This window comes from Populus nigra, chromosome 13 (genome assembly GCF_951802175.1).
Source record: "Populus nigra chromosome 13, ddPopNigr1.1, whole genome shotgun sequence".
NCBI classification, from domain to species: domain Eukaryota; kingdom Viridiplantae; phylum Streptophyta; class Magnoliopsida; order Malpighiales; family Salicaceae; genus Populus; species Populus nigra.
In genome coordinates, this window is record NC_084864.1 from 13,228,903 (window position 1) to 13,240,326 (window position 11,424).

The 11,424-nt window shown below is 34.8% G+C and overlaps 3 protein-coding genes across 3 annotated transcripts; 1 reads left to right on the plus strand and 2 right to left on the minus strand.

Moving 5' to 3' along the window:
* Positions 1–2,751, plus strand: LOC133671135 (putative E3 ubiquitin-protein ligase SINA-like 6). The gene is made up of 2 exons (XM_062091783.1): positions 1–569; positions 1,781–2,751. Exons 1-2 carry the CDS (start codon positions 72–74, stop codon positions 2,498–2,500), a joined length of 1,218 nt encoding a protein of 405 aa, XP_061947767.1. The 5' UTR covers positions 1–71; the 3' UTR covers positions 2,501–2,751.
* Positions 2,752–4,992: 2,241 nt separating this feature from the next.
* On the minus strand, positions 4,993–6,520 carry LOC133670824 (loganic acid O-methyltransferase-like). Its single transcript, XM_062091426.1, has 3 exons — positions 6,443–6,520; positions 5,676–6,344; positions 4,993–5,337 (listed from the first exon to the last, which is right to left on the minus strand). Exons 1-3 carry the CDS (start codon positions 6,491–6,493, stop codon positions 4,993–4,995), a joined length of 1,065 nt encoding a protein of 354 aa, XP_061947410.1. The 5' UTR covers positions 6,494–6,520.
* Positions 6,521–7,742: 1,222 nt separating this feature from the next.
* Positions 7,743–11,424, minus strand: LOC133670825 (loganic acid O-methyltransferase-like). The gene is made up of 4 exons (XM_062091427.1): positions 11,187–11,424; positions 10,910–11,096; positions 9,925–10,334; positions 7,743–8,328 (listed from the first exon to the last, which is right to left on the minus strand). The coding sequence occupies exons 1-4, from the start codon at positions 11,277–11,279 to the stop codon at positions 7,984–7,986; spliced, it is 1,035 nt and encodes a 344-aa protein (XP_061947411.1). The 5' UTR covers positions 11,280–11,424; the 3' UTR covers positions 7,743–7,983.

Genomic DNA, 11,424 nt, shown 5'->3' on the forward strand with positions numbered 1-11,424 from the left:
GCTGAGGAAGTCTAAAAGAATCAAAAATTTTCACCAGTGTCTGTAGAAGAGAGCGAGCGAGCGAGAGAGAGATGGTTAAGTTCCCTGAAGAAAATGAAGATGGACCCAGCAATCCATCTCGCAAGAGACAAAGGGTTTCTTCAACTTCCGGTGGTTTTTCTGCTGCTACTCCAAACCAAGAGACCCAACAGCATCTAGAGAATGAAAATCAAGAAGCAACCCAACAGCACCAAGAGAATGAAAATCGAGAGACAACCTATCAGCATCAATCAAATGAAAATGAAGAGACCCAACAGCATGAATCAAATGAAGAAAATGAAGGGACCCAACAACATCAAGCAAATGAAAATGAAGAAACCCAACAGCATCAAGAAAATGAAAATCAAGAATCTTCTGAAGAAGAGGACGAGTATCTTAGTGATGGTGGGGCGGAAGCTGAACAAGAGGATGACGTACTCGATAAATTAAGCAGTTTTCTTGGCGATGGTGCCATGTCAATGACCCTCATGGACCTAGATATTCTTGATTGCGCAACCTGCTTATATCCCTTGACTATCCCTGTCTTTCAGGTTAATTTTTGTTTTTCTTTACTTTCTTGATGCTGTTGTTGTTTGGTTTGTTTATGTTTTCCGTGTTTTTTTTCGGTGCTCGTGTTTATTGTTTTATTTTTTATGGGCTTGATTGGATAGGATCAGTTAATGTGAAGTGCTTGATATTTTCAACAAGGTTATTTACAAACACATGCTTAGAGGCTATTCTGTTATCTTACTATAGCTGCCATTTCTTCATGGTGCCGTGACAGTTTTCTATATAGTGTTGGGGATTGTGGAAGGATGTAGCTCCAAGGTATGAATTCTTGGTTGATATTGTAGTTTAGAGAAAAATGTCATGTTTTCTGGTTGCTGGTTATGTGGGAGATGGGCGGTGGATTCAGTAGAAACTCAAGCTTGCAAGTTCCATCGTGTATATCAATACATGATATCGGCCATGATTTTTTTTTTTTGTAGTTCCATATAGAGGAAGACTCGAAACACTGGTAGAAGACTCGTTGGTTTAGTGCTATTGTAGGACTAAGAAGGTTGAACTAGGATTGTGGTACAATATTCTTCAAATAAAGCTGGAGATATGTTCTCTTGGAAGGAAACGTTTAACATGGTGATATGCCTTAAAAATGTGACATGTTTGTAGTTTAGTTGAGACATGGCTAAGAAATGTAAAAATACAAGTAGAATGTGGTGGAAGAATGGATTGGATATATATAAATATTGTGCAAATTGAGGTTTGTTTAGTAAGGTTTGCTTAGAGTCATGTCTTTGTATTTGTTGTTTGGAGTCCAAAATCCCAACTTGTGCGATACTCTGCTGACCCAAAAGCTTTTAATTCTTGACTTAGCTTACAATTAAATCTGTAATCTGAGTAGATGAAATCAATGAATGCTTTGCGTTATTGGCTATAGCAAGTTGTGTTTTTTGTTATTCATCTAGCAAACCTTGTCAACAAGTAGCATCAGTTGATTCTCATTTAATTGGTAAACATTCCCTGTGCTTGGTTTGCTTGTCCCTTTTCACATTACTGGTAACAGAGGGTTCCTCTTTGCTTATTGTCTTTCGACTCCTTTTCTTACCACGTGTTTCCTAAGTTAATGGCAAATTAGGTTCTTTCCGGTACTTTGGATTTCGTTTTTCAATCTTTTCATTTGCCTGATTCATTATCACATCTAGCTAATCTCACAGTTTCCTTCTTTTTCTCTCTTTTTTTGGGTGCTTATGGGGGAATTCAGTGTGAGAACGGGCACACAGCTTGCTCTTCCTGCTGCAGTAAACTTGCACATAAATGTCCTGCCTGCTCGTTTCCTATCGGCAATAATCGCTGTCGGGCTATCGAGAAGGTTCTTGAATCAGTAAGGATACCATGCGAAAATATGCGGTATGGGTGTGGAGAGACATTTATTTACAGCGAGAAGTACAATCATGATAAGAGTTGCATCTATGCACCATGCTCCTGCCCAATACAAGGTTGCAACTTCATCAGCTCTTCTAAGAAGTTAGACCCGCATTTGCGTTGCAGGCATTTAGGTGATGTGATACGCTTTTACTATGGTGGGGCATTCCCTCTTCCCTTAACTGTTGGTCAAAATTCTGTGGTTCTCCAAGAAACTGACGATGGTGCTATATTTATTCTTCATCATCATGAAGAAACCTTTGGGAATATTGTCACAATTAGTTGCTTAGGGCCGCCCACATCTGCAGGAGAACACTTCTACGAACTTTCAACAAATGAATACTTCTATGATCTTTCAAAAACATCTCAGGGAAAGAGTTTCAAATTTCAGTCTTATATGCAGAGTATTCAGAGCAGGGTTGATCACCCTCTCTCGGCGGGGCTCGTTCTACCTCCAGGTCAGTTTTTTGGTACATCTAAGATGATATACCTTGATCTCATCATATGGCGTAAGGGTGACTGCCCTTTAAACATCCAAAGCAGTACAAATGCCAATTAACGGTGTTACGTTTATTGACATTATCATCTGCTCCAAGCACTGGCTCAGTTTCTCACTTTTTAACATTTTGGGTTCATTTTAATGTTAATTAATGAGACTTTAACGCTTAGAGAACTTTAGTCTTTGTTGAGAGACAGATGAGATGAAAGTTGTATGACGATGCCTATTTTGTGGTGCCTCTTGAAAGCTTTTCTTTCTTTCTTTCCTGTCTTCTTTCGCAGTTGATATTTGCAAATTGCTTTCTGCTTTAAGCTTCGGCCGAATTTCTATGGCTGTAAGAGTTCGGTGGGCTGCATACAGTCATCTAATTACACTTAACTCAAAGTCAAGAAACTGATGCTGTATGCTTCCTTGCGTTCCAGGCCTTAATTCACTTATAAACTGTGATTAACCTCTATGGATTTAGACATGCAAATTGGATTTTAAACATGATTTTTTTTGCTTTAAATTATTGATTTTTTTAATGATTTTAAATCGTTTTGATGTGTTTACATTAAAAATAAATTATAAAAAATAAAAAATATTATTTTATTATTTTAATTTATTTACAAGGAAACATCAAAATACTTGACTTGCTGGCATGTTATGCCGAAAAATAGAGACAAGATATCGGGAACTACAAAGACCACCACGCATGTGATGAATTTTTTTTTGAAAATAACGCAGTTTCAAAAGATTATGAAAAATAACACAGTTTTAAAAAGTTTTAGAAAAATAATATAACTTGTAAAGAACTATTGAGAATTGTAGTTGTAGAAAAATTGTTTTTCATCTAGTGATAAGAGTTAGGGGTTAAGAAATTTGCTATTTTTGTAATCTTAACTTAAGCGTGGTTGTTAATATGATGATTATTAAAAGCTTACATGGTCATTAACTTTAGGGCTCGTGAAATTAGTCAAGGTGCGTGCAAGCTGATCTGGACAACCAAGTTAATCAAATTTTTTTTTGAAAATAACACAGTTTCAAAAGATTATGGAAAATAACACAGTTTTAAAAAGTTTTTGAAAAATAATATAACTTGTAAAGAACTATTGAGAATTGTAGTTGTTGAAAAATTGTTTTTCATCTAGTGATAAGAGTTACGGGTTAAGAAGTTTGCTGTTCTTGTATTCTTAACTTAAGCCATGTGGTTGTTAATATGATGGTCACTAAAAGCTTACATGGTCGTTAATTTTAGGGCTCGTGGGATTAGTCAAGGTGCGTGCAAGCTGATCCGGACAGCCAAGTTAATCAAATTTTTTTTTTGAAAATAACACAGTTTCAAAAGATTATGGAAAATAACATAGTTTTAAATTTTTTTTGAAAAATAATATAACTTGTAAAGAACTATTGAGAATTGTAGTTGTTGAAAAATTGTTTATGATCTAGTGATAAGAATTTGAGATTAAAAAGTTTGCTTCTCCTGTGGTTTTAGCTCAAACCATGTGGTTGTCAATATGATGGTCACTGAAAGTTTACATGGTCGTTAACTTCAGGACTCGTGGAATTAGTTAAGGTGCGTGCAAGCTGATCCGGACAACTATGTTAATCAATTTGTTTTTTAAAAATAACATAGTTTCAAAAGATTATGGAAAATAACAGTTTTAAAATTTTTTAAAAAAATAATATAACTTCTAAAGAACTATTGAAAATTGTAGTTGTTGAAAAATTATTATTCATAATAATAATAATTTAAATAAAAAATTATGATTTAAAATCATGGTTTTAAAGCAACGTCATTTCTAATAACGATGCTTTAACAATTACAATTTAAAATTGCAGTTTCGTAACAAAATCACAATTCATATATGTATAAACAACCTTTTTTTTCTCTGAAACAAAAAGTCGTAGGAAATATATATATTAAGTTAATGTCACTTTAAAAATTCTACGAAACAAAAAGTCGTAGGAAATATATATATTAAAAAAAACTGATTCATGAACTGACTATTTACATAATAGATATGTTATTATAGTTATATAAACAATATTAAAACAGAAATTGATGTATGGACTGCTTTAAATATTCCTTAATAATTCAAAGAAGTATATATGTTATTCTTTGGGAAATGTGAACATCGTTGTAAAGATCGGATCAAATGGCCGCCTCTGAAGACACCATCTCTATGCTTTGAAAAATCTCGAGCATGATGTACTTGTAATTATCAAGTGCATCTGAGGCCCTCTTCCCAACCACTCGCAATAATAAAATCAGACCGATAGAATTTTCAGGGGTAGTTAAACTTATTATCATGTTTATAAATTTTAGGGTTATTAAAGATTTATATGATTGTTAATTTTAAAATTTTTAAAATTAATCGAGATCTATGTAAGTTAATTTGAACACTTACGTTAATAATAATAATAAAAAAACAAATAAAAGAAAGAAGAACAAGTTTCTTAGTAATATAGCTGCCAGCCCAGAAAAGATACAGGCATTATTTGTTATGGTGATGGAAACGCAAAAGCTTGATAATTCGTCAACATTGAAATCCAAAAACGCATATCTTTCATCAGTTAATGTTGCGCTTTAGCAGGATAAAATGGTCGACGTGTTGAGGCGTCGCCCCATTGAAGACAGAGTCATAATTCTCTGCAAACTTCTTGGCAAAATATTCGAATATTTTGTCAACATCATCCCCTCCAAAGTGTTCTTCCAATAGTGCCTGAAAAATAGCTCTAAATTGCGAAATAACAAACTGGACATCCAGCTTCCTTTTCATCATGGGATTATTCAGCATGTTCATTCTCTCAATACAGAAATGTCCGTTGTTCTTTATAATCTCTTCCAGCTCCTTAGCAGAAGAGTAGTACAGAGGCAAATTAAAGGAATCCACCTTTTCTTCACTAATCACTCCCTGCAAGAAATATTAGTATAGTTCAATGAAATTAATAATTGAAAAAAATAAAAATAAGAGCGTACACCATACCGTTTTGCTTCTCCGTTTCTTACTATTCTTTTATCGAAAAAAACAGGTAAATAGAAAAATAACAAATAGATTATCTTTCTTAAAAAGTTGAAGACAGATCCTTCACATAATAACTACGAGATTTGTAAGGAATTGCCTCCTCTGTCTGACCTCAAGGGTTGGCGTACTTTACTAGCACAGCACCAACTCCTTGCAATTGCACCAAATACTCAACGCTTTTTTGTTGAAATTCTTCTAATCAATACAGGAGAGATTTATATGCTTACCAATTTTGCCATGTCGATGAGGCAAGACCCGAAAAGCTCATTGCATATTCCAGCTACAGTTTGAGACAAAAGGATTCCGTCAGGAAGACCGAGAATTATGATCACCATCAATCCTCCACCAATAATTTCCTGTGCTCTAGCATTCAGAAAGTTATCCATATCCGTTTTGAACTGAGCTGAATACGCTTTTGCTACTTCTTTTGCAGTTCCACTGCACTGTATGCTACCCTTATTCCATGCTGGAGATTCGGTGTCCACAACTTCCTCTGGAACCTTAGAGAGCCAGTGCAAGGAATAGGAAGAGTATGCAAGATGGAGCGTTGACTTCGGGAATAAACGACCATAAAAAGTACCAGGCACTCCAGCAGCGAAGTATTTTTGATACAATGGAAGGGTTTTGAAGAGAGTGTTGAAATCATTGGTTGTGACATCGTTGAAGAAAACTTGGAACTCTAAGGGCGGGGAGTTTTGGAACTGGGCATGGTATTTCTGCTCCACAGCTTCTATGATTTTCTCCATTGCCAAGAATGTATTCGGCCCAGCTGAACATCCAAAATCTGCGATTCGAAATGTGCAAACATTTGAAGAATCAAAACAAGGGCTTTTAAAGTCAAGCGTCTCTTTGATGCCTTCATTCATCAATTCATTCACGACGTCCAACACTCCCCTCTGCACTTGGCAATAAGTAAATACACTATTGTAATTAAACATCAGCGAGTGTTAATTCAAATCAGTCTGTAGAAGATATTAAGAGAAAGAATGTATACCTGATAGGAAGAGTTTTGGGCATAGCTACGAGGTCCATCTCCACCAACCATAGCCCATGATTTTGGCACTGTTTTGGTCTCTTCAGTTTCCATCTCTCTATTTCCCAACTTGATGCAGGTTTGCTTCCTATATATGGTAGCTCTACTTCACATTCAAGAGAAGGGTAGATTTCTCTATATCAGTAATTGGCCTCTTACTTCTTCCATCGCATAACTACAATAACATTATATTATGTGTGGGGCATAAATTAACAATTGCAAGTAACATTTGATTACTTAGTATTTTCTTTTTATATAATATATGTTTGAATTCAAGAACTTTTGAAAGGAATATCAATATTAATGTTAGTTGAGTTGTAATTTATTGACTGATTACTTAATTTTTAAATCTTGGTGTGGTTTTTATAGATTAGTTGTGATTATATGGAGTTTTTTTTGCAAGCACAAGGGATCCTGACATAGATTGCGTAACAAAAATCCTAGCTTAAGAAGTTTGGATATGTCAAATGATCTTTCTAACAAAAACAAAAACTAGCCATAATTTTTAATTCAATCATCAGATTACGTTGAAAGGTTGCCATAACATTTTAAAGTCCATGTTCCTAGTATATAATAGAAGACAACTTCATCGAAGTTCGAGGACATTCTCATATTTAGCTAAAAAATTACTGCTTGAGATTTCTTTTTATTTTCCTTGTTGATTTTAAATTTTATTTTTTTATTTAGATTATTATTTTTAATTTAATTAGCATTTTATTAATTAGAATTTCTTTTTCTTGTATTTAAATAGCTTTGTAGGCTATTTTTCAGAAGAGAATATATAATCACAATATATGAATTTTTTTTCCTATAATTTTCTATATAGATAAGAATTGTAACTTTACGCTTGAAAACCCTAGTTTTTTTCTCTATAGTATAAGGCTATAAAATTTTAAGGATCGAAGAACTCTATCCACGGTATACACAGCATCACTTATTGATGAATATTTTCAAAAGTTGAAGAATATACATACATGATTAGAAAGATGGAAAGCGTTAGGGCCTGAGTTTAAAAATATGCCACCTTCGTTAATTAAAAATAAAATAAAATCATATATTTGATCTGATGCTGCAGAACTTTGCGTTTAATTGTACAGAAGCATCATAGTATTCGTGATAAAGAGTTGTTTTATTCCCTTCTGGGAATTTTATCCCTGTTAACGAATATTCTTGATACATCAGGGGAAAGAAAATAATAATAAAGCATTTCCACCCTTTCTGGGAGCCTGTGAAGGGTATTATTCTTTGGAAACTGGGTAGATCGTTGTAAGGATCGGATCCAATGGCCGAATCTCAATGCACGATTAATTTCTCTGCTTTAAAAGATTCAAGTATGGCATTATGGGCACCCTACCACTCGCAAGAACAAGAACAGACAGATAGAAGAAAAAAGAAAAAAGAAAATCGTAGCAGTATAGCTACCAGAGCATAAAAGATACAAACATTATTCGGTATGGTAATAAGACCACAAAACATTGAAATCCAATGACGCATATCTTTCATCAATTAATGTTACGCTTCAGCAGGATAAAATGCTCGACGTGTTGATGCTTTGCCACATTGAAGACAGAGTCATAATTCTCTGCAAGCTTCTTGGCAAGATATTCGAATATTTTGTCAACATCATCCCTTCCAAAGTGTGCTTCCAATAGTCCCTGAAAAATAGCTCTAAATTGCGAAATATGAGATTGGACATCGATCTTCCTTTTCATCATGGGATGATTCAGCATGTTCAATCTCTCAATACAGAAATGTCCGTGGTTCTTTATAATCTCTTCCAACTCCTTAGCTGAAGAGTAGTACAAAGGCAAATTAAAGGTATCCACCTTTTCTTCACTAATCACTCCCTACATTGCAATAAAGATTGTATAGTTCAATGAAATTAATATTTGAAAAAAAAAACTCAAATTTATGCTGTACCGTTTTGTTTCTCCGTCTCTAACTATTGCTGGGAGGATGAATTGGATCCCATTCTTGTAAATTGGAAGTATCGAAAAACAGGTAAATAAAGAAATAACTATATGATGACATCTAATATTTGCTAGATTCATTTTTTATTATAGAATGAACTATGAAGATGATGTTTAAACCGACCGTACTAGTATCAAGGAAATGATGTGCTAGATTTAATTATTTATTATTATAGAAGGAACTATGAAGATGGTGTTATAGATTTACAACTGAGTTGTTTGTTGAATTATAAGGGTAAATCACTTTACATTAATAAGGTGGTTCGTGGCCATGCAGAGTCATCACATTGGAAGCACTATACATGTAAAAAACACGAAGCACAATCCCCAAAAAATGAAATGTTTAAGGATGAAATAAAAAAATAAATTATACAAAATAAATTCAAAATAAAAATATCAATTAAAAAAATGATGGTGAAAATTCAAATAAAATATAAATTTCAGGGCAAGAAAATTTTTTAAATTGAGGGTTAAATTGAAAAGAATAATAACATTAATAAAATAATAAGAAAAAATCAAAAGAATGAGAATCAAATTAAAAAAATATACCATAAACTTGGATTGAATGGTGAAATTGAAAACAATAACACTTTTATATAAGGAATCAAAAGAATAGGAACAAAATTGAAACACGACAAATTGGGATCAAAGAACTAAATTGAAAAGAACAAAATTTTAACAAAAAGGCTAGGAAAAAAAATAAAAATCAAAAGAAAAAAGACCGAAGCTAATAAATAAAAAACAAAGAGGACCAACTTGCAATTTAAGGGGAAGAGAGAGAGAGAGAGAGAGAGAGAGAGAGAGAGAGAGAGAGAGAGAGAGAGAGAGAGAGAGGATTCACTAAAGATAAACCACCTAACTTCCGTTGACATATGCCATATATACCATGAGAAAAAGGACGCATTGACGATTCCACGACATAACAAAATGATAGTTTTGACAACTAGAAGGAGGAGCACATGCTGTGCTCGAAGTGCATGAACTCCTTTCACATGCTGACGCGTGCACGCGCTAATAGATTTTTAAATTTTATTATTATTTAATTTTTATGAAAAAACAATAATGCCCTTAACGAAAACAACAAATGGTGAAAGAATTGATATTAAAAGACAAAAAAAGACTCGTGACCTAAATCTCATGGAGAGTTCGATTCTGGCTTAGGATGAACACTGGCGGCATGCTTAACACATGTAAGGCTTTTTATTTATTTATTTTATAAGACATTTAAGTAAGTTTAGTGTGCATTTATAATTCGAAAGACCATAGTTGCATCAACAAAATAGCAAATAACCAAAAAAAAAAAACAACATAGGAAGACAAAGAAAACCTTGACCGAAGGCTTTTTATACTTCGAGGATATTAAAGTAATTTTACTCTGCACTCAAAAGCAAAAGAAACAAAACATTTATTCTTAGATTCGAAGAGAATTTTAGTTTTTTACTGTTCATTAAAAAAATAAAAAGAGCCACACACAAAAAATAAACCAAGCCATATGTTATTGCTTACCAATTTCGCCATGTCGATGAGGCAAGACCCCAAAAGCTCAATGCATATTCCAACTACAGTTTGAGACATAAGGATTCCGTCAGGAAGACCACAAATTATGATCACCATCAATCCTCCACCAATAATTTCTTGAGCTCTAGCATTCAGAAAGTTATCCATATCCGTTTTGAACTGAGCTGAATACGCCTTCGCTACTTCTTTTGCAGTTCCACTGCACTGTATGCTACCCTTATTCCACGCTGGAGATTTGGTGTCCACAACTTCCTCTGGAACCTTAGAGAGCCATTGCAAGGAATAGGAAGCGTATGTAAGATGGAGCGTTGACTTTGGGAATAGACGACCATAAAAAGTACCAGGCACTCCAGCAGCAAAGTATATTTTTCATAGGATGGAAGGGTTTTGAAGAGAGTGTTGAAATCATTGGCCGTGACGTCGTTGAAGAAAACTTGGAACTCTAAGGGTGGGGAGTTTTGGAACTGGGCATGGTATTTCTGCTCCACAGCTTCCTGTTAGGTTGGTTGCCATTGCATGTGCAGCAAATGGTTGGCACCAACCATTGACTATTGGCAGCCACCTTTGTTGAAGAAGAAGAGGAGTTGGCAGCCATCAATGTTGACAACAAAGCAAGAAGGTTGCCATGAAATGCCTATAAATAGAGGCATTATGTGAGAGCAAAATGAGAGAGTTGTAAGAAATGTAGAGAAGAAGAGAGAAAGTGAGGGGCTGCAATGGCAGCAACCTTGCTGCCATTGCAGCAGCTGCAAATGCAGCAAGAGAGTTGATGAGTTGAGTAGAGTGGATGTAATCCTCCTCCTCTACATGTATTTATTGTATCCTTTCTCTATCTCTAATAAAATGAACCTCTCCCGTGGATGTAGGCGGTTTTGCCGAACCACGTAAAATATTGTGTCAGTGTGCTTAAGCCTCCGATGAGCAAATATCAGAACATCACCGGTCGGAATCCCCAACACTTCCATGATTTTCTCCATTGCCAAGAATGTATTCGGCCCAGCAGAACATCCAAAATCTGCGATTCGAAATTTGCACATATTTGAAGAATCAGAACAAGGGCTTATAAAGTCAAGCGTCTCTTTGATGCCTTCATCCATCAATTCATCCACGATAATCAGCACTCCCCTCTGCATTTGGCAACAAGTAAATTAATTGTATCAGACATAGTGTTCTATTCAAATTAGTCCGTAGAAGATATTAAGAGAAAGAATGTATACCTGATAAGAAGAATTTTGGGCATAGCTACGAGGTCCATCTCCACCAACCATGGCCCCTGATTTTGGCAGTGTTTTGGTCTCGCCATTTTCCATCTCTCTATTTCTCAACTTGATGCAGGTTTGCTTCCTGTGGTGGCTCTGCTTCTGATTCAAGTGAGCCGTAGATTTATATATTTTCGCAATTCGCCTCTTACATCTTCCATAGCATGACTACAATATAATGCGCGGGGCATAAAAA